The 22809-nt window shown below is 44.6% G+C and overlaps 2 protein-coding genes across 3 annotated transcripts in view; one reads left to right on the forward strand and one right to left on the reverse strand.

The window, feature by feature from the left end:
• The first annotated feature begins 577 nt into the window (after positions 1 to 577).
• MRPL33 (mitochondrial ribosomal protein L33) lies at positions 578 to 9994 on the forward strand. Its single transcript, XM_074949128.1, has 4 exons — positions 578 to 713; positions 2746 to 2764; positions 6953 to 7059; positions 9687 to 9994. The coding sequence occupies exons 1-4, from the start codon at positions 692 to 694 to the stop codon at positions 9734 to 9736; spliced, it is 198 nt and encodes a 65-aa protein (XP_074805229.1). The 5' UTR covers positions 578 to 691; the 3' UTR covers positions 9737 to 9994.
• A 647-nt stretch (positions 9995 to 10641) lies between these two features.
• The window catches only part of RBKS (ribokinase), a 104665-nt gene continuing 92497 nt past the window's right edge, over positions 10642 to 22809 (reverse strand). For both annotated transcript variants that reach the window (XM_074949127.1, XM_074949126.1), the window contains one exon: positions 10642 to 11470. In XM_074949127.1, coding sequence (XP_074805228.1) covers positions 11297 to 11470 — 174 coding nt within the window. In that variant the 3' untranslated portion in view covers positions 10642 to 11296. The remainder of the gene's footprint in view (positions 11471 to 22809) is intronic.

The raw sequence follows: 22809 nt of genomic DNA on the forward strand, positions 1-22809 counted from the left end.
ATTAACCAAAGGGCCAGATCCGGCCTGCAGGCCATAGGTTCCTCACCCCTGGACTAGATACAGGAGTTAGCAGGCCAGCTTCTCCGGCCTGCTGTGCAGGTGAGCCTCACTTATCAGAATGACCCCTCCAGGCCTTGAAAAAAAATCTATTAATATTATACAGAAAATGTATTCCCGCCCTCTGGTGCACGCTGGTTCTCCAGAAAGCTCGGCTGCTCCCAGGCCTTCCAAGGAGCTGGGCTCGCTGCATGGCCCTGCTCTCTTCCCCCAAGCCAGGAGGCATCTGTCAGGAGACGCTGACCTGCCCCCGTCCTAGACGGCGAGCGCCTTCATTGTGTCTGTCCAGCGCCGAGCACAGCGGGGGTCCTAGCAGCGCCCAGGCCCAAGCCCCAGAGAACTCACAAGGTGGAGCAGGACCCATGGTTCAAAGGCCTGGGCAGCCCCGCCCATTGGGATGGGGGGCGTGGCCTTCTAGCGGTCACCGTGGCCGCCGCCGCGCTTGGCTGCGCCCCGGCGCGCGCTCAAAGGGCGGGGCTTCAGCGTCACCCGCCCTGTCCTCTCCGTCTGCCCGGCCGTCCTCTAGTGCCCCGGAAGCGGTTGCGCCCGCGCCCCCCGGAAGTGGTTGTGGCGGTGCTTCTGGGCTCTGGAGCCGGCCGAAGGAGTGGAGGGGTCTCCCGGCGGAGTGGGCGCCATGTTCCTGACGGTGGCCGCCTGTGAGTGGGGAAGGGAATCCGGCTCCGCGCAGCTGCTGCTGCTAGCTGGGGCGGCGGCGGGGGAGGAGCGAGGGGCAGCGGGAGGCGGCTCGGGCCTGACGGTGTCAGGGACGCGCTTGGGCCCAGGCTGCGCTACTGCTCCTCCCTCATCGGCCCTACCTCTCCCGGCGGGCATTGCGGCGCCCCCTGCTAGCCGACGTCACCCCAGCGAGCCGAAGGGGAGGAGTGGCCCAGGGGGCATCTCGCCCTGCCTGCTCCAGCAGCACGCTGCAGAGGGGGGCAGGTGGAGGCCGCAGTGACTGTAGCAAGAAGGGGGGTGGGGGGCTGCAGGTGAATTTTTAAAGAGATCTGCCCGAGTGGCTTGGCTGGTCTTTCCCTTCTGCTTCTCAGGCACGTATCTGTCAACCAGCCGTGTCGTCCTAGGAGTTGTTCAAAGCCCCAGCTGCGAGCGAGCGATTACAGGGCTAACAGTATTTAATTTCTAGAAATGTCACATTTTATTCAAAGTTTACCTGTGAGTTAAGTCATTTTAAAAATGAACGGATGGTTTGGCCATTTGAGGACGAGGACCCTAATCCTGAACTTGGCTGAGTCCCTGGTCATCTGGAAACCTATATGGACATGTCAGAACAGGCCCAAGTGTGGATTGAAAACTTAAAAGGGCAGGGAGATAAAATATCTGAATTCCATAAACTACTGTTAGCAACTGTGAAAGAAATGCTTGGTTAAAAGAATGAAAGAAAAGGAAATAGTTAAAAACATTACTTAGATTGTACGATCTTTGAGGCAGGGACCATCTTTTTGTTCTGCATTTGTACAATATCTAGTACATTGAGTTCATGGTCCATGAGTGGGGGCCCCCATAGGTGCTACTGCAATACAAATACGTTATAAATGAAACCGGAATGTCCAATATAAGGTAACTTTTGGGGCATTACTTGTGGTGACATGTGTGCTGCGTTATTACTTGTATTACAGATTCTGGATTGGGCCCCTTTGTGTTGAGGGCTGTATAAACAGACAGTGGGGGACAGTTCATGCCCCAAAGGGTTTCCAGTCTAATTTAAGAAAATATTCTTGTGAGGGTAAGAATCTCAATGAAGGAAGATGGTAACATAAGCTCATGTGCTTGTGGATCCCTCCCTTGCTCTGTGGAGTAATGTTCCCATGGAGGGCATTTCCCAGGATTGGATTTTGCATGGAGGTAGTAGTGGAGGGTGGATGACCCCATTTGGGTGGAGGCAGGATCTGCCAGGGATCCTGCCCATTCCTCAGCTCATCATTGGTTGTGTGATTTCTTGTAGGTGTTCCAGCAAAAATGGGCTTTAGAGAGAGATTTGAAGAGGAGGGTAGCTGCCTTATGTTTCAGTTTAGGAAAGGCGTTCTTTGTGAAAGGGGCAGAATGCCTATATTGGTGGGAGAAGTGGATAAATGAGTGTTGCTAAAGTGCTGGAGGGGCTTAAAATCTTAAGATAAAGAAATAGAAGAAAAAGGCAGGGCTGAGAAGGGCCTTAAATGTGAGTGCAAGAAGCTTGAGCTTTTATGCAGTGGAAAACAGGAAGCCCGTGGAGGGATTCTGAGAGTGAAGTGACATAGGGACAAGGGATCTGATCTTCACAGTATTTTGAAAGAACCTGAAGTGGGAGTAGTCGGAACTACTAGGGGCTTGAACAAGAGCTTTGATTGTGCAGACAGAACATAGAGTGGATTTTGCTATACTTTTTACTTACTTTGCAGTATTGCCTGGAGGTTACAAGCGGGCCAGGGCCTACTGAGCTAGGCACTGCACAAATGATTTTTAAAATGATATGATGCGGGAAATAAAGCTGGATTTTGGCGTGGCCTAGCTATACAAGGCAAGAGGAATCTCCTTTACAACTGATTGTCTTTGCCTGACTGCTCTGGGACTGTTCCAAAAGCAGCTTTTGTGCAAAGCTGTAATCATTTTTATATGTTAATAGTTAAAAGAAAACAAGATGATGATGTAACTTTCTTTCTTTTTTCTTCCTTTCATCATTGTGCTCAAAAACAGTGGCCAAGAGCAAATCCAAGTAAGTGACATTTTACTGGTTTGAGCTATTCCAAATGATCTGCTTCCCACAGTTGCATCCTACAATGATACACAAATATGGGGTTCTCACAGAATCTCTGAATAAAGAAAAGGAGTGCTAGTGGCACCTTAGAGACTAACCAATTTATTTGAGCATAAGCTTTCATGAGCTACAGCTCACTTCATCGGATGCATAAAGCTTATGCTCAGATAAATTGGTTAGTGTCTAAGGTGCCACTAGTACTCCTTTTCTTTTTGCGAATACAGACTAACATGGCTGCTACTCTGAAAAGAATCTCTGAATGTACATGAAGTATTTGTCGTTCTTCAACCTAGGAGCTAGACTGCATCTTCTTTGCATGTAATCTCTCCCCCACTCTCTGGAATGGAAGATCTGCAATACTGCCCCCATGAAGGGTATTCCCCAGGGTTAGATTCTGCATGGAGGTAGCATTGGGGAGCGAATTAACCTTTTTGGGTGGAGGCAGGATCTGGCAGGGTGCACATCAATGAACTCGTCCTGGAAGAATTATTTGAGTAAGTTCTAGAGCCCTGGGGCTGTGCTGCTTTTCATGTAGTGTCGTCTCTATGGTGGGGATCTAATTTTAATGGAGTTTCTGAAGGCAGCCATTGCAGAGGGATCCCTGGCAGCAGAGCTCCAAGAAGCTGGGTGAGACAGTGTAGAAGCACAGGGCCTCCATGCACATAGTCTTGTCCCCTGGGTGACCTGAGAGGGTTGAGTCCAACCCTGTGGTGCACTTTAGGGGGGGAACTCCCTGGCAACCCTCTTCCCTGAACAGCACAATTAGAGAGAGACTCTCTGAGGGATCCTCGTAGTCACGTACTTGCCGAGCCTCATTCATTAAGTGGGGGCAATCTGGATGCATGTGTGGTCAGTTTGGACCTCTATGGGGTCCAGGCTAATGCGTGTGGTGGTTTTATCAGCATTACCTTTCTAGTAGAGTATAGAATGGTTCCCTGAACTTCTGTAGCTGTTGTGTATAATGATCATAAAACAGTTGCTTGTCTATTTTGCTGAACAAGTTTCAAGGTGAGTGCCATCACTTTCAGTTAATAAAGTAACTATTGTAGAGGGCAAAGCTCTAACACATTCTCCGTCTGGGCTGGAAGTTCAGCAGAGACAGAGTTCTGAGCACCTGGCCCCTCTCAAGAATGTGTTAATGGGCTGTGGAGGAAGATAGATCCGGATCCCATGGGCTAAAAAGAAGATTGGCATAGTCTGGGGCTGGGAAGGAAATAAAGGACTCTGAAAAATTTGTCTTTGCTCCCCCAGAAGTAAGGAGACAAGAATGAATGAAAATATATATGAGGGGTGAACAGTTATGGCCAAAATTGTATTTGTAAGGTATTTAGACAAATCCAAGAGACTAAAGTGATAGAGAAGCTCTGTTGTTGAAGAACTGTCATTAAAACATCCCTGTTGTTTCCCCTGGTTCTCAGAAGGTGCATTCCTGCATGGATCTGTAATAGTTTGTACTGCAAAGCTCTGGAAAGAGGACCTCCTGGCATGCTTCTTGTTGAAGATTTAAAAATCATCCCCAAATGAAGCTGGTGCCAGGCACCCGCTGGGTTGGAAGTGTCTCTCCTCTCGTGGTGTTTCTGCAGAATTGTCAGGGCTTGACATTCAAAGTGCAGTTTTAAAGTACATGCCCAATAGGAGGGGTCTCAGTTTGACACCAGCCTTAATAATAATCATGTTCTGCCATCATCCCCTCCCACCAATGAACAGAGCATGGTAAAGTTTCCTCAAGGAGGAAATATAAATACAATTAACTTCACTAACCTAAAAGCTTTTTATGGCTTTTTTCTCCTGTATTTCTCCCCTTTTTATTCTCTTTGTGCTGCTCCTCCTTCATTAAGAAACGAAATTTATTTTCAAAACCAAGTGCTTCTCGTTTTGGTTTTGTGTTCTCTTCCCTTCTTTCTTCATCATTTTATTGGTCCTCCTCTGGCCCCTTTGCTTTCCCTTTTTGGGTCTCTCCCCTAGATTTCCTCCCTTCTTGTTCTGCTTACACCTCACTAGAGCATCTGGCTTGGGTTGCCTGATTTAAGTTGGAAATTTTCATAACAAAGTGTCTTACTCAAAAAGAACCTGCCCTCAGACATGTACCAAATAAGAGTTTCAAACTCTGGTTATACTGATATCACTGGGCTAGAAAGAGGAAACTGACCAGAAGGTGTTTGAGGAAGTGGGAGAGGTATGGGGGAAGGAGTCTGCTACATGGTTACAGGTGCTATGCCTGATCCCTGTAGTGGGTGTACAGGAGATGACAGAAAACTGGGTCATTCACTGGGTCTTTTAGCTCAGGGAAGTCTAGTGGTTACCCTTCATTTGAGGGGGGGGGGAAAGAATGTTTTTTTCATGTAAAACTAGACTTTAAATCAGACCAGGCAAAGCCATATGTACTGTATATACTGTTGGGAGTGACATTGCATGGGTGAGCAAATAGGGATTTTCTCTGTTTAATTTCAAGGGATCATATTGTCTGTAAGCCAGGAAATTGAATGTGGGTTCTACCTGCAATGCTTCCTTCAGATCGTTTCATTGCGATGGAAGAGGAGAGATCACCACTGGAGAAATGGTCAAGGGGCTTGACCCTCCTTCCCTAACCTCCAGATGCCCTGAGATCCTGGGGAGTACCAGAGAGCTGGCAGTACTTACGGATTTGCAGGGAGGCTCAGTTGCCTTCACATTATACCCCAGTTTCTCCTCTTCTTCTCTCTACGGTACATGGCTGCTGCCCGAACTCCTCCACTGGGTTAGCATCATCTGGGGGTTTGTGAGGGCATGATGCTCTGGAGAAGTACCATCTCACCAATCTTGCCACCTCTTGACCTGTTTCTGTGGCATACCATGGTGAGGGGCTTTGCTTTCCCTTTTTGTATGCCCCTCACTCCATCTACATACTGCTTTAGGTCCCAGTGCAAGTGGAAGAGACAGCTGGGCTCTGTATTCTGAGATACTGTATTGGCTATAACCTGGATACCTTTAAATATTATCATCCTCTGTTCCTTTTCTAAAAAGGAGCCATACTGAGTCAGTTGTATGCAGATCTTTTTTTTTGTCTTATTTCAGTATGAAAACTACTTTCTTGGCCATAGTCTATGTTCCATTCAATAGCAATTAACCTGAGGCTGATGTTGAAATGTACAGTCCTGCTATGGACTCTGCACTCTAAAAGCATCATGATTTTAGTAGGGTGGTTTTCAAACCTCCCCACCCTTGGCCCATAGATTCCCCTTCACTCCAAGTGCCACCTCTTAGGCTCCCTGAATCCCTGCCTTCTTTCAGATGAATAGCTTCTCTGCCTGTGTTCCTCCCATTGCCCTTTCCAGGCAGAGTTCCTTGCTATTCATGGATTTGCTGGTAGGAGGTTTTAATTAGAGCTGATCAAAATTTGGAATTTCTGTTTCACAGGAAAATTTGATATTTTGAAATTTCTGATTTGGACCATGTCAGCAGAAGTATCATGTATTATGGTGTGGTATTTGGCATGGCAGAATATGGCCCGTTGTCTTATGCACAAATGCTGCAGACATCATGAAATATCGTAAAACTAACAGAGAGTGGGGGTGGGGGGGGAAGTAATTTTCAAAATGAAAAATTAATTTTGAAATGAAATGTTTTGGAAATAAAAAATAGTTTTGAATTTTTTTGTGTAGGAAATTTTGTCAACGTGATTTTCATAAGAAAAACAAGTGGTTGTGTTGAAACACCTTTTTCCAACAGAAAACTGCTTGGACCAAAGATTTCCGAGCAGCTTTAGTGTGAATATTTCAAGTTGCTTTCACTGCCTCCCTTATACGTGTCCTGTCTGATGTGCCTGCTGGCCTGGGGAGAGAAACCAGGGTCTGCTCCCAAAACTTCGTCTCCCGACCACAACACTCGTGCATCAGCGTTGCTTAGCTGCGCATTGGCAACATCTGTTGAAGTTGCAGTTGCTCATCAACTCTTGCAATCAAACCCATGTAACAGCTCAGCTAAATTTAATATTTTATTGACACTAAATTGTCCCTAATAGGCACAGATGGTGACAGTAAGTGTCTCAGTTCAGTTAACTGCCCATGTCAAAGGGGAATTTCTGCAGTGGAGACACTGACTAAAAAAGTGTTCACCACCGCTGTATACATCTGCCTTTGGCCATAATGATGTCCCTTGTCATTTTAGGTACATCCTTGTGAGGATGGTGAGTGCAGCAGGGACGGGCTACTGTTACAACATCAAGAGAGCCCGACTACAGGAGAAATTGGTCCTGCTGAAATATGATCCCATTGGTAAGAACTTAAGAAATTACATGCTGTCTGGAAGATGCACACTCTCTCTTCAGTTGAATGTAACAATGTATCGAGTATAAGCAGAGTAATACTTAACATTTTACATGCTCAAACCACTGTACTATTCCTTAAAATGTCCCAGTGGAAGAGGAGGTAATATTAACCCCATTTTACAGACTGGCACGGACACAATGAGGCAGTGACTTGCCCAAGACCTCACAGCAAGACAGTGGCAGAGCACAGATTAGAATTCGTACATTCTACTTCCATGCTCAGTTTACTAGACTAGGCTGTCTCGTAAGAAGCAGCAGTGAGCTACGCAGCTGCAGAGAAGTTTGTTGGGACACTTAAACCAAAAGAGCAGTAAACTCTCATCACAGTGTCAAGATGAAATCTATTTAAAATATTTCTATTTAAAAAATGTCTAATATAGAAATAAATGCAGGTTCCCACATGTTTGGAGAAAAGTTCTCCACTGTTCTGCTGTGTTCCTCTGACTCTCAACACTCTCCCCATCATTTAAAACCTGATTCATTGTAAGTCATGGGTGTCAACAGCACTTGCCAAGAGTTATTTTTTTTTTTTAAAAAAAGAGGATTTTAAAAAGTGACTTGGGAAGGCACCAATTTGTAACTAACACATTAAAGTCTAAGTTGGGGACATTCTAACCTGCTTTAGCTCTTAAAATAGCATGGGAGAGTTAAGTCCATACAGATCCCAGGTACCTCCTGCAAAACACCTGGTAATCTGATATTTAACTAGGGCATAATTTAAAAAACCATGTTGCTCTGAATATGTAGTGTAGCCATTTGGCTGATAGTCATATGGGATATTATCTTCAGTGCAGTCTTGGTGGAAGATTAACACTGATATTCTCTGTTGACTTAAGAATGCAGGAGTCTGATGCCTGTGGAGAGAGGCTCCTGGAGATACAAGCTGATTTAATCAAATTCCTCAAAAAATATTCATGTTGGCAGAAACTGAATTTCATGTGCAAGGGAAAGCCTTAGATCAGGCAGTGGTGGGATTCATTTCCTGGGTTGGAAAATGAGTGTATTAATTTCATATTAACTTTATTGCTTCAGAACATTCCACAACCCCCCCCCCCCCCCCCCCACACACACACACACTAGAAACACTGTCCAGTTTTCAGAGTAGCAGCCGTGTTTGTTTGTATCCACAAAAAGAAAAGGAGGACTTGTGGCACCTTAGAGACTAACAAATGTATTTGAGCATAAGCTTTTGTGAGCTACAGCTCACTATCATCAGATGCATGCAGTGGAAAATACAGTGAGGAGATTTCATATACACAGAGAACATGAAACAATGGGTGTTACCATACACACTGTAACGAGAGTGATGGTAACACCCATTGTTTCATGTTCTCTGTGTATATGAAATCTCCTCACTGTATTTTCCACTGCATGCATCTGATGAAAGTGAGCTGTAGCTCACAAAAGCTTATGCTCAAATACATTTGTTAGTCTCTAAGGTGCCACAAGTCCACCTGTTCTTTTTACTATCCAGTTTGTGTGCAGTGCACTATAGAGTGGCGCTCTTAGCCTAGCAGGAGTTTGGTGGCAGAACAGCCTGATTGAACCCATAGAATAGAAATGGGAGGTAGCTTGGAATGGCCTGGGGTTCACATTTGGTGGAGGGGAAAAAAAATTCCTATAGCCTATACCAGAGGGAAAGCGAGACGCTGAGGCATGTGTGAAAGGCAGGTAAATTTGAGTCTGGCCATCCATGGAGGCCAGACACCGTATTAGATGTACTTTCTGTCTGTATGCACTTACACACAAAAAAGGTGAAGTGAATTTCATAAACAATGGGACCTGCATTTAGGGAACTTTTTATAGTGAGGTAGAAAGTCCCAGATGGTTGCAGTGCATAATGTAAAGGTTTCAGTCACAACTAGGCTGTGATATGTTGGGAAAATTACTTCAATCCACTATCTCTATGGTGCACAGTGTCAGCCCTACATATTTTTCAGTGTTAAGTTACTAAAATTCATGTGAAGCTGAAAGGGTTGCACAAACGGCATTGTAGTTTCCCATGCTCATTCTCTTAGTGACTTCCATATCACATGCGCAATTTAGAAGTAAAATGATTTTCCTGACTTCAGGTTGAGGATTTACAGTCCAGCTCAATTTGTAGTTCACCCATCACTTGTAATAAAGATTCTGCAGGTGGTCCTTGAAGAAGAATTGTTATGTGAGGCAGATTAGAATCCAGTTTACTTTCCCATAGCTGTCTGGACTCGGCAGTGCTAAGACAAGTAGAAAAGCTGTAAAAACCTTTCTGTGTCCCTATGCAGAGCAGACTGACTCAGAATAGATATGGCGAGCAGCTGTTGAGTGAAAAGGTTCCATTTTCAGAGTCACTTAAATCCTAATGTTTGTCCTTCATGGGGTAAAATAGACACCTGTGTACTAAAAGTTATATGTTGTAAAATGAATGCAGAGCTAAAGTCCTTTAAAAGCAGGTTGGCCAGCAATGGCACTGTGCCAGTAATCATTTGTTCAGTGTTTGTTTAAGCATGGAGGGCAGCAGGAGGTGGGTGTGTGGATTCTTTTTCTAGTAAATCCTAACACTTGCTTTCCTACCAAGTTGCTTTCTCTCCACAGTGAACCAACGTGTTCTCTTCACAGAGAAGAGAAAAATACGTTCCATCTGAACAACGCCTTGTAAATGGACTTGTTTTATACATGAGTTGGACTCTTGGGCGGGCGGAATGCTGCTTCTGAAATCCTGCAGCGTGTGCTAAAAAGAGAGGAAATGTACTCAGTCAATGCCTCCTGTGATTTGAAGGCCATTGTGAATGAGAACAATGTAGAGAGAGAAAAATCTTTAGTGTCTGGACATAGATCATCACAGCAACATTTATTTATCCTTCGAGTTATTTTTACAGTCTTCAATAAAAAAAAATTAAAATAGCAGATCCCATTGTCTGTGTTTTCCATTGTGAAACTGGCTGTAATTGTTAAAGAAACTATTGTTTCACATAGCAATAAAAAAGTAACATTTTCTACAAGGGAACTTCAGTGGAAGGGTTGCTAGAGGCATTCTAAACCACGATCGACCGATGAAACCATAGGAGCACTAGTGTTTCAGAGCTTATAGTAGAGGTGGGAAGAAAAAATACAAGTAGTAAAGTGACCTGTAGCATCCTGTAGAGCTAAAGGCTGCTGCCTTTGAAGCCAATGGCAAAACTCCCGTGAGATCAGGATTTGACCCACACAAAATAGAACTTTTTATCAAGCTCATGTATGTAGGACTTATTTTTCACATCTGAATTTATGCCTGAGTAGGCCTATGGTAGATGTCTAAGCCAGCTTTTTGACTAGTGCATTGTGGTTGATTTTGTTCTTTAACTAGTTTATTTGTGTTTATCGCTAAATAAGACTGACTTGGCATGTGTTTCCCTGGAACACTAAACCGCTAATAAACTGGTATGTACATCTCACTCACCTAAGGGCTCTATCAGCAGCTTGCCCAGAACCAGAAAACCTCACCTAATGGACACAGTATGGAGCCTACTGCAGCCATCATGCAATAGAGAAACATAAGTAGCGGATGAGGACCTGGCATGCAGTGTTTCATTGTGGTCTGAGTGGACTATGGATGAGATGGAACTTCGCATGCTGGTATGTGTGGTCTGCAGACGGCTGATGAGTCACACTTTGGGCTAAGGCACTTGCCGCGGAGAGCAAGAACTATAGGAATTTGGTTGAAAACTCAAAGCTAACTATTATTCACATTTCAATAGCGATCTCCCAGATTTGAAACTTCAGCAAAATCAAGGAGACTCTTAGTGGAGAGCACAGCAAAGTCCGTGGAGGCCACTGAATTTCAGAGCTCAGTTATCCCTACTCATATTATGGGATGTCTCTTTAGTTTTATAGACATGAGTTTTTTGTGGAGTGAAATGTTGAACACACAGACTACTAAGTTTTACCATTAGAGTAATGGTTGTGCTGCACAGTGTGTAGGGCAAGGGACAGATCCACGATATTTTGCTGGAATGAAAGAGTGCAACCCTAGTGCTCTACTATAGACCAGAATCTAACAGGGAATCAGTGATTGAGAAGGGAGTAAAGACTTTCCTGCTCTCTACTCCTTTAGTAGCCGAGGACCTGGAATCTCTTAGGGGAAAAAAAAGCTTGCCTGTGCACAATCAGAACTCCCTTGCCTGGGATATTGTACAATTAATACATGCAGCTGTCTGCACCATGAGTTAGAAAAGATCCTGTGGCAGGTCCTTCCTGTAGGGATAGGAAGACTGTGTCCCTGATGCCTGGACGCTCAGTGATGCAATGAAGTTTGACCTCCTGATCACTTCTTCCATGGACAGATTGGGATAGCAAGCCATGAAGAAAGCCAGTGCTCCCACAAAACTATCGCCAGCCCCCTAAGATGAAAGAAACACACAAAGTTAGGCAGATTACAACACAAGAACACAGTTCAGCTGCATTTACTTGAAATGCAAAAGGTTGCCTTTTAATGCAACAGTCATTGGTGCCAGGAAATCCTGCAAGGCCAGGAGCTGAACTGGATTTGTCTTTCTCCATTTCTATGAAATTCCAAAACACAAGGTTGCTGCCATAACATTAACTCTTGCCCCCCTACCCATCCAACATATTAGGGTATATAATATATTGTAGCTTACATTTTAGAAGAGAAAACAGGACTATAAACACACTTCAGTGCAATGGGGCTGAGTTATGCTGGGAGCAACTTTTGCTTTTGAAATTTCCTGTCATTGGAGTGTCTGATTTTGATTTCTCAACCTGAATGTTGAACGAATGCCATTTTCCTCTCCTTATTTAACTTCTGTTTTTCTATAAAAGGGGGAGGGGGAGTGGGAAGAAGGTGAAGAAATTAAGCTATGAGGCTTATAAATTCCTACTTGCAGAACGATGCAGCAACTAGCTGTCTTTAAGTGTGAAATGCCCATAACCGAAGCTCCGCACTCAGCATAAATTGCTTCCCTTGCTTTAATCCCTAGGGTAGTGTTTTTCAAACCACGGGTTGTGACCCAGAACTGAGTCGCAGAATGGAAGGGACTCAGTCGCAGCGGCTCTGGTCAGCACTGCAGACTGAGCCATTGAATGTCCCGGTGGCAGTGCTGCCCAGCTAAGGCAGGCTAGTGTCTACCTTTCCGACACCACGCTGTGCCCTGGAAGCAGCCAGCAGCGGGTCTGGCTTCGAGGCAGGGGAGCTACGGGGCTCCGTGTGCTGCCCCTGCTCTGAGGACTGGCTCCACATTCCCATTGGCAGGGTGGGTGGGCAGTGCCTGCAGGTGAGAGTCGCACCTCCACCTAGGAACCAGACCCACTGCTGGCCACTTCTGGGGTGCAGCGCGGTCCACGGTGCCAGGACAGGCGGGAAGCCTGCCTCTGCACCCCAGCTGCGCTGCTTACCAGGCCCCAATCCCCTGCCCCAGCCCTGAGCTCCCACAAGCCTGGAACCCCCTCCTGCACCCCAAATCCCCCAGCACCTGCACCCCCCAGCCCAGAGTCCTGACCCCCTCCCACATCCCTGCCCCAGCCAGAGCCCCATCCCACACCCTGCACCCCACAGCCCTCACCCCCACATCCAACCCTCTGCCCCAGGCCTGAGCCCCTCCCACACCCCAAACCGCTCATCCCCAGCTCTGTTGGGTCACAGGCATCAACAATTTTCTTCAACTGGGTCTCCAGAAAAAAAGTTGAAACCACTGCCCTGGGGACAAATGCTGGCCGCTGCTGGCCGCTTCCTGGGTAGAAGGAAACGCCCCAGTGGCCTGAAAAGGGAGGGGTGTCTTCCTAACCCAGACTGTGGTAGCCTGTCTCCTCATTTACCACTCTCTACCCCCTCATAGAAGTAAAGGTTGGTGTAACTGAGTAGCTGACCCACCCACAGTCCACATCCCTATGAGCCCCCAGGTAGCTGAGTTCCACAATGCACTTCCTGTGGCGGCTTCTGCTATGCCCCAACTCATCCTCCTGGAAACAGCAGGGGACGGTATGCATTTACTCCTTGAGTCCTTTTAGTAACAACTTGTTTGTGGGGATTCAGATCCCCACAATGATCTAAACCACACGAGTGTTGCATCACCAGCTAACTGAAAGTTTTAACTTATTTAAAATATTGCACAATATTTTTGTTCCAAACCTGGCTTGATTTCTTAAAACTTTTTCTGGTATAACAACATTGGTTAGGGATGTGAGATTTTAAATAATTTTTTATACCAGCAAAAGTCCTAGGCAAAATGCAGTTATCCTGGCAAAAAAAGTCCTTTTTCCCCCCAAAATAGCTTATTTCAGGGAACTGGTACAGGTTATACAGGCAAAAAGCACTCTCTTGCCAGTATAAGCTGCACTTACACTAGGAGGGTTTGCCTGTATAGCATTAGTGACAAGCCTTTTCTAGTGCAGACTAGGTGTAAGTCTCTGTGAGACAAGGGTGAAGCTTCTGGCTTCAGCTACTTGAGGTACGTGAACACAATTTCTGAGAGGAAATTTGAGATAGGAAATGTGGTTGACTTGTTTGTTTGTTTTTCCACACACTAAAGGCTTAAACTATTTTGCTCCAGATCAGAAGGAAATTAAAAAAAAATCACCTTTGTGTTGAGACTACCCACGGAAAATACCACCCCTGTAGAAATGTTTGTCAAGTTATCAGCAACTGAAAAGGGAGGGACAGACTGGCAGTTGGGGTGACCCCTCATGCCATGTACTGGGTGGGTTTCTTTTCTGCAAAGTGCTACTTTGCAGTGAATGTTCCAGTCAAACCTCTTTTCCTAAGTAAAGCCCCTGGCTTATCCTGCGTCTTGGTCAACTCTGTCCTGCCTTACTTTAAGTATCTACAGTCAGCACAATGTAGAACTGGAGTCTGGTAAAATCAAAAGCTAATGAAAGTTACACTTTACAATGTAAACAAAGCCCCTGCTTGAGTCAACAATATTTGAACATATACCTGCCTGATTAAGGTTTTGTCACTTTTTGTTCTGCCTATGTCTCTGCTTTTGTTTCTATAGTTTAACTGCAATGGCAGGTGGAACAGAAACAGGCGATTACTGTTAATTCTACATCTCGTCTTCATTCATGCTGCCATGCTAAGAAGGGGAAATGGTAACACAGTCATCATTCTTACAAAGTGATCACTTGAGTAATGTAGCATGCCACCTGAGCATTTTAATGAAGAGCCCTCAGACCATCCAGTGTTAACTGGCCACCTCACATACAGAGCATCAATCCGATAATTAACTCTACCATACATTAGGGCAGCGATACTCTGCCTGAGGTTCATGAGCCGCAAGTGGCTCTTTAATGTGTCTCCTGTGGCTCTTTGTAGCACATGCTATTAAAGCACTGTGTGATTTAATCATCAGCCAATCAGGATGCTCTTACTATGTTATTAACCAATTGTAGTTGATAAAATAATAATAGTCAGTCAGTCATATAACTATATATATCCCCCTGTCATACTGTTTAATTCACAGTACTATGGCTCTTTTGAGTAATGTTGATCACTATTTTGGTTCCTGATCCACCGGGGTCCGAGTATCACTGTATTAGGGAGTTGTACGGGAAAGGATCCTTGGATATCACGGCCATTACAGCACTGTCCTAAAAAAATCACCTGAAATGATTATTTCACTGTTTGCTCCTGAACTAAGAGGACTAATATGTGCTCCAGCATGGAAGGCAGCTGGAAAACTAAAGTTCTTCAAAGGCGTATTTCCAGTAATCGGAAGCTGGTCCATGGTGCCTTGACATTGCAGAAGCCTTTGCAGACCCCCACTGTGCCTCAAGGCTGCAGAATGTCCCTTGATGTTGAATAACAAAGGAGGTGAAAGAGTGGTCTGTGGCACTGAATGGACACAGACAGGTTTCCTACCGTTCTTCACAGTCGAACTCAGATGTTTGGAGAATGCACTTTCTTGGATAGGCCTGGATGTTTAGCATCCTTAGGGCTACTCATGCAGTTTCCACAGACACAGCCTTACAATGGTTCTGCGAGCTCCACATGTCAGAGGGCACTGTCTCATCAGCCTGAATCTACAGAGGCAACTCCCAAAGAACAATAGTTGCTAACATTTTTCTATGTGAACTACTTTCAAAGTAGGAGCCACTACCCAGGTGTGGGAGATAGAGGTATGTGTACAATTCATTTCGTAGGCATGCTGCTCAACTCTGCTTCTGTGGATGGTGCAGAAGCTAAGTATGGCTGTATTGGTACAATTGGTCAAAAGTCATATGGGGAGCAGCAGCAGAACTGATTCAATTAAAGGGTAACTGCAGCAAAAACTATTGTTGGCCTACAGACTCCTCACTTCAACACTACCCTGAACACACCAGTGCATTGTGGTTGAAGCATATATTACCAACTTTGGCCTGTTATATCCAGAATAGGGGACTCATAGAGCAGGAGAGAAAGCAGGGCACAAAGGGGCTAAACCTCAATGGCATGTTTTAAAATAAAATTGAGATTATTCAATACAATTGAACCTCAGATTAAGAAATGACCAGGCAACCACACACCTCATTTGGAACTGGGCCAAAAAAAGTAAATACAGGATTGTGTTAAACATAAACTACTAAAAAAAATAAAGGGAAAGTTAAAAAAAACCAAAAAACAATTTGACAAGGTTTGGAAACTGTTTCTGTGCTTGTTTCATTTAAATTAAGATGGCTAAAAGCAGCATTTTTCTTCTGCATAGTAAAGTTTCAAAGCTCTATTAAGTCAATGTTCAGTTGTAAACTTTTGGAAGAACAACCATAATGTTCAGAGTTACAAACATTTCAGAGTTATGAACAACCTCCATTCCCGAGGTGTTCGTAACTCTGAGGTTCTACTGTATCCTGGTTAGCAAATGTTAGTTTATTTATATTCACATGGTTCAGAGTCTACTATAGCCAAATATACAATGTACTCTGCATGGATATCTTTGAAGCTGACAAGATATACATAGTTTTACCTCCAATTCTCCTCATGAGAAAATTAGATAATGGATTTTATTGTATGGCAATAATACTTTGCACTCCTATAGCGCTCTCCTTCTAAGAATCTCAGCATGCTTTGCAAACATAAGTAAATTCACAACACCTCTTCTATAGCCAATGTATTTCATAATTGTACCTTCAGGATTTCTTAAACCATTCCTTGGAGCATCAGTGTTGGTCACTAGAAGATAAAATACTAGACTAGATGGATTATTGGTCTAATCTGGTATGGCAATTCCCAAATAAATGTTATGGTTTTAATTTAGTTCTATGGCTTAGAACTGTTTTTATTTGTAATCTATTTCTATAGTCTCTATTACAATCCTTGCAGTCCCTTGTTGTCTTTCTTCTGTGTCTGTGAAAGGAGCAATTTTGGTTACTATTGCCCAAAACTGCTCAAGATTTTGTATTCCCCTGGGAGGGAAAACCCATGAAACTTTAGTCTCTTTATTTTATACCATAGCCTTTGTAAGCCCTAATTGATCAGTGGCGGTTCACACCTCTAATGTACCTATTTTTATACAATGGTCTGGGAAGTTTTTTTAAGAAGAGTGCTTTGTAAGTGGAAACTCTATTGTGCCACAGCTGATTTCCCCACAAGTACATCACTTTTCAATCAGTCAGACCTGGAATAATGGGATACATTTCATTCGTACAATAAGATGATTTTTACTGTTTTACCCAAAATTATTTTGTGCCATAGAGGTAGTAGCATAATTCACAGTACTGCACCAATTATACTCACTTCCACCTTTTTTCCAGAGAGTCATTTCCTCTTAGGGAAGAGTCATTGTAATTGGATAAAAGAAAAAACATGAATTTGGCAGCATGGAGCCACTGTAAAACTTTAAAATGCTGCTTTGGAGATTTTGCAGAAGCCACAATTCATGTACTTTTTGGGTTGATCACACTGACTCAGTTCAAACCGTAGTAAAAGCGTGCTCGCAAATCCTGAAAGGAATGGGCCATTTTATAGCACTATGGTAGAAGCAGCACAGAGTCAAGTCTGAACCGCATATTACTGAACTAGTGACTAAACCAAGACACCTAATAGAAGAGTCAATGGAAAAATGCATCACAAAATAGATTTAGCACATTTATTGGACAAGTGTAGTTCAAATTATGAGCAGTCTACAAGGGAGTGTACATCACTATATTTTGCAAAAATAGTGAAGTCTTACAGTTAGATTGTGCTTTTGCACCATCTAAAGCAGAGATCCCCAAACTGTGGTGTGCCCCCCTGTGGGGTGCAGAGGAATGTTCGGGGAACTGCAGCTGAGGTCTAGGCCAGCCCCCATGGGGGGCAAGGAGGGAGTGCCACCCAGCTCCGCCCCTGCCCCTGTCCCCAGCTGTGGCTCCAGCCTTGGCCCCAGATCCGGGGGGAGGGGAGTGCAGACAGGAGTAAGGTGGGTGTGAGGTAAAAAGTTTGGGGACCACTGGCTAAAGCATATGGCCGTGCATAGGTGCCCCCCTCTAAGGAAGGAATTGTGCCTCAGTACACTGGCAGTGGCATGCAGAGTATGCGTAGCTACACACCGCAGTAACCAGCAGGCTGCATCCGCACTGCAGTGTGCAGGTACGCACAGCAGTCCCTACTGATGGAGCCTTTCCCGGCTGCTGGAGTCTCTCACTGTGGTGGAGAAAGGCTCTGACAGCGGGACCCTACACTGCTAAAAATCACCATGTAGCTGTGGGGGGCGCTGCTAGGGTGAAGAGAGAGCTGCGTAGGATACATGCCCTAAGTTCAGGTACATCTGTACTCTACAACCGCACGGTCTACACTGCTATTTATACCTGTGATAGGGAGGCATGCAGCGTATGTATGCAACGCGCTGCATTTAAGTGTAGTCAAACCCTCAGAGAGGCTCAATTTCCTCCCTGCTCCGGTAGTAATGTGCTACTCTGCCATACAAGTAGTAGGATATCCCCGCAAGCCAGCTCAGTTCTGCTGGCCGACATGTTGAGGGCAGAGCCAAGGCGCCATCCACTCCACACCCCTCTGTGTGGGGGAGGGAATAGTGGGTGCACAGTCCCAAGTCTGCTGTCTACACCCACACTATAAATGAAGGCTCTTACTCTTTCTTATGCCACTGCAGACGCACATAGCCCATAATTTGCCCAAAAAATCCATAGCCTTTCCCCATTTCCAAGAACAGACTGAGCAACAGCATTGCTATAGTATGTCTCATTACTAAGGGCTAGATTGTGGCTCAAGCTCTCTGGATTGGTGCAAAGTTAGCGAGGGTCCTCTATGGTTATGGTGGAAAAGGCCTTTCCACTCTTAGAGCCCAATTGAGCTACCCTCGCAGTGAGAGGAACCTCACTTCCATATGGTCCCAGTGATTTTAGTCAGCTGCTCATAGAACAAGGTCCCACTCAGTGTGAGTAAGAGTGACAGAATCAGCCTCCTTTTTAGGGGCTTATTTTCAACCCCTTTGGGTTGAAATGGCGCATACTTGTCCTCAGTGTGACGGAAGGCAGTCAATTTGTAAATCTTGCTGGTTTGTCCCTTCCCCCCCATTTATCAGACTGGGCAAGAGAGAAAATTTTCACCCATTTCATTATGCAGAGGCCTCTGGGCACTCAGGTGACTAAGAACTGGGGTATTTTCCATCTGGAAACTAATCCACGTTTAATGCTCAGTGAGGGCAAGTGCTTCCGCTATCTTAGAACAATGGTTAGGGCCCCAGTCCTGCAGGGAGGACTGCACAGGTGGATCTATGTGCCCACAGTGAGCCAGGGAAGTCAATGGGGCTTAGCCCAGGCCTTTAGTTCTGAACCTTTGAAGGCCTAAGTATTTGAAAATGGCAGAGTGATTTTCCACTAACACCGTAACTGGTTCCTTCTACAGTGCCAGAACAGCGCATGGGGTATCTACAGACATTAGTCCAGAACAAAACAAGTATTTAATGGAACACCAAAATGTTATTCCAACAGAACTGGGAAGTTTTGTCATTTAAAAGTTAACACAAATTCTGAATGTCAGCCTTAAGGCCCCCTTAGAGCTGGAATTGGGGCTTTTACACAACAAGACACAGAGGCCTAGAAGAAGCACTAGGGAGATTGGGTGGAGTCACAAGGCATTTAGGCACTATACTGAAATCAGTGGGAGTTAGGCACCTAAGCACCATTGCGTACCCCATCCATTGAGCCTCAGAGACACTTTCTGGTGGGTGCTTGTGTTCATGCACAGTGAACACTTTGTGCCAGCCTCCTCCTGTACTCCATGGGCTGGCAGAGGAGAGAGGGGTAATAGCCAGGCCTTCTTCCTGTCTCCTTTTCAGATACCTGTTCCCCAGAGGCAGCAAGAAGGAGTAGTCCCTGCCTTTCCTACACTGTTTTTATGTGTGGTCCTTGTATAGCCTTGCAAAGAGGGAAGCTTCTTGTTCTCAACTGCAGCTGACCAAGGGCAGCACATAATTTGGGCCTTAGTATCTTTCCGTAGCTCAAGTATGTCCACTACAGATTTTCAGTTGGGCAGCATCTAAAACAGAACACACCACACAATACTTGGCATCAGCATTCAGGAATTTGTACCCGCTTCCTGACAGATTTCCTGAAGGTTCATTAGCAGTGATTAACAGGCTACGACGATTAACCCCTGCATTCCTGAGAGATGAGTGCTTTAACACAAGGTCTACTGTGTACATGGGTTCTTTTCTTCTTGAAACCTCTTACAAGTTATTCACCAATTCTAACAAGATCAAAGACCAGCCTAATAGAGACCTGAATTCCTCTGGAGAGTTATCAGGTTTGTGGTGGATGTTGGGAAATAATTTAAAAGACATATATATACACAACAATCACAATCTCAGGCATTTTGTCTTTTATACATAAATCTAAAAGGCACATTCAAATAAATCTAAGAAGTTTGAGGTCTAATAAAATGGTACTTACATAGCACGTTACATTTTCAAAGCCCTTACACATCGGCTGCCTGGGAGATAGGTAACTTATTGTCCCCATTTCACAGGATGGGAAACAGACACAGAAATTAAGGAAGTCTCCACTAATTTTGAGTGTCCACCTCAAGATACCTATGCCCTGATTTTCAAAGATGTTGACAATCCACAGCTTCCAGTGACTTCAACAGCGGATTGTGGGTTCTCAGCACTTCTGAAAATCAGGCCCAAGTTGGGAACCCAAAAACTGAGCTGCACAAAATGACTGCACACTTTTGAAAATTTAGGCCTAAGTGAGTTGCCCAAGGCTCCAGCAGGATATCAGTCAGAAGTGGATCTGAAGAGTTCCTGCCTCCCCTCTTAGTTTGCAAGAAAAACAGCCCAAGGCATTTGTGTGATGCTGACACTGTCTCAGCCCAAACTGATAAAACCAGCAAACGTTCACCCACTGCAAAGAAAAGCGCCATTCTATTATGTAGTAATATTCTGAACTGTCATTCAACTCAGGAAAAAAGAGGCCAAAGGGAAATGGTTAGAGACTTGACAAGTTCTTTAATCTTTGCTATACAACAGCTCCCGAAAGCTAAGGAGGTGTCTACCTGCAAAGAGTCCTCTATTTTCTGACACTCCAAAGCAGTCCTCAGAGTTTTGATGCTCATACAAACTCCCTTCAGCAAAAATAAATAAATAAATAAAAATAGCATTAATGAGAGGTGATAAACGTCTTTGTTACTCAGTGCTGTGAGTATGCTGAACCACTGAGTCTTAGCTCAGTTCTCTGGACATAGATTTATCCTGCTGAGTTTATGAAATTCTCCTTTCAGCTCAAACAATTCACCACTAATTTGGTTCCAATCCTGGTACACTGGGTATAGGATATTTTGGTGGGGAACATTTCACTTTAGGATACGTCATTGGGTAGGTTTTTAGTTTAACCTACAATTAGCCTTTCCTTTGGTATCTGCCACTTCCTTAGTTTCACACTTGAGTTGTGATCTTAAGCCTTATGTTCACTTAATCTGGAAGTTCATATACCTAACAGTGAAAAACGAACACTGAGAGTAAAAAACTTCTTCCTGGCTGAGGTGGATGTACAAAGAAGGTACAAACACAGTGCAGGACACTTCTCGGCAAACTTCAGCCCCACAGAAATGTCCTTCAGCAGAGATCTTGGGAAGAGCAGGACAGACAATAAGATTTGAATTATGTACATAAAAGGGCTTGGGATGGTTGCTAGGCATCAGTGACAATGATCATGAAGATGGCCCTGCTAAATTTAAGAATGTTCAGAGATGGGGTTTTGGTTCAACCTACTACAAGCAAAGAGACTAGTTGTGGATCTAGATCCAAACTTCACCCAAGTTTGAGGGTATATAGACCTAGAGTTTTAGTTCAGGCCTGGCTCTAACTATAGCATCTTCTATGCAGCAGGTCCTCATAGCACTTCACAAGCTTTATTCTCAAACCTCTATACAGCAGTTCTCAACCAGGGGCTGGGGCCCCCTACGGGGCCGCCAGCAGGTTTCAGGGCATCTGCCAAGCAGGGCATTAGACTTGCTGGGGCCCAGGGCAGAAAGCCAAAACCCCAACACATGGGGCTGAAGCCTGGGGCTCTGAGCTCCTGAAGCCTTCATTCCTGAAGCCAAAGCCTGACCAATGTAGCTTCATGGGCTGGGGGGGGGGGGGCTGTGGCAATTGCCCTGCTTGCTACCCCCTAACACTGGCCCTGGCTTTTATATGCAGAAAACCTGTTATTGTGGCATAGGTGGGCTGTGGTGTTTTTATAACATGTTGGGGGGAAGGGGAGGACTGAGATAGAAAAGGTTGAGAACCCCTGCTCTGTAAGACACAACCAGACTCTCACCTCTACCAACAACTTTACTCATCTCACTTCAAGAAGTATTTCATCTTCAGCACTTATGCCATACACCATAACTTTTTCCTAATCATGCTCACTCCTACTTAATTAATTTGTAATTCCCATTTAACAAAATACTTCAAAACAAATGGAGCCAGACTCCAGCCTCTCATCAAGTTGCTCTGCACCATTCTGGCAGCACAAAACAGCTGGAAACTCTGTAGACCCAGCTATTTGGGGATTCCCCTTGCTAGTGCTGCTACTCTATATGCCACTTCTTCTAGTGATCCCCCTCAGGCTGCTTTAAATTGTGCCGGGGCTGAATTAGCCTTTGGTTGGCTTCGGGATCTGGGATCCACCAGCGTGGTCCCCCCTCTGGTCTTGTGCTAAGTGCAGCTTAGCCAAACCAGAGGATCTGGTCTGTGACCTGAATGCACACAAAGCACCATATCTTTACTGCATGGTTCTGGAGTTCAGGTTGTAGGTTTGGTTGCAAGTTTGAGTTTAGGGATGGAGCCTAGGAGAAGGTGATATTAAGTGATGAGGTTGGGTCATTGAGAATCGGAAAATATCGACTTAGGCTGTCTATTTCCTGGATTTTGCTTGTTTGCAGTGATGTGAAATGCTATTCAGGAACTTTAAGTGAATGTAGGCATTTTGGGGTGTGGGGATAATTATAAAAAAATAGTTCACTTCTACAACAGACTATTTAACAGAACAAAGCAATGTAGCACAATGGTTTGCGACAGGAAGTGATCTTGGCTATCTTAAAGAAAAGAATCACATTTTAAATGGATGAAAGTCTGGGTCATTTCCATGAAACGGGGTCCTTCTGTATAGTGATGTTAATACTAATGTTATAACATCAGAACAACAGACAGAAATGCAACACAGTGTGCAGAGAATGGAGCCTATGACTGCATTTGCAATTAAGTTCTTGTTTAACAAGCTGTTTTTGTGCTTTTTGGTTTCTTTCTTGCCTATCTTTGAGAATAAAAAT

This window comes from Natator depressus, chromosome 3 (genome assembly GCF_965152275.1).
Source record: "Natator depressus isolate rNatDep1 chromosome 3, rNatDep2.hap1, whole genome shotgun sequence".
Lineage (NCBI taxonomy): Eukaryota > Metazoa > Chordata > Testudines > Cheloniidae > Natator > Natator depressus.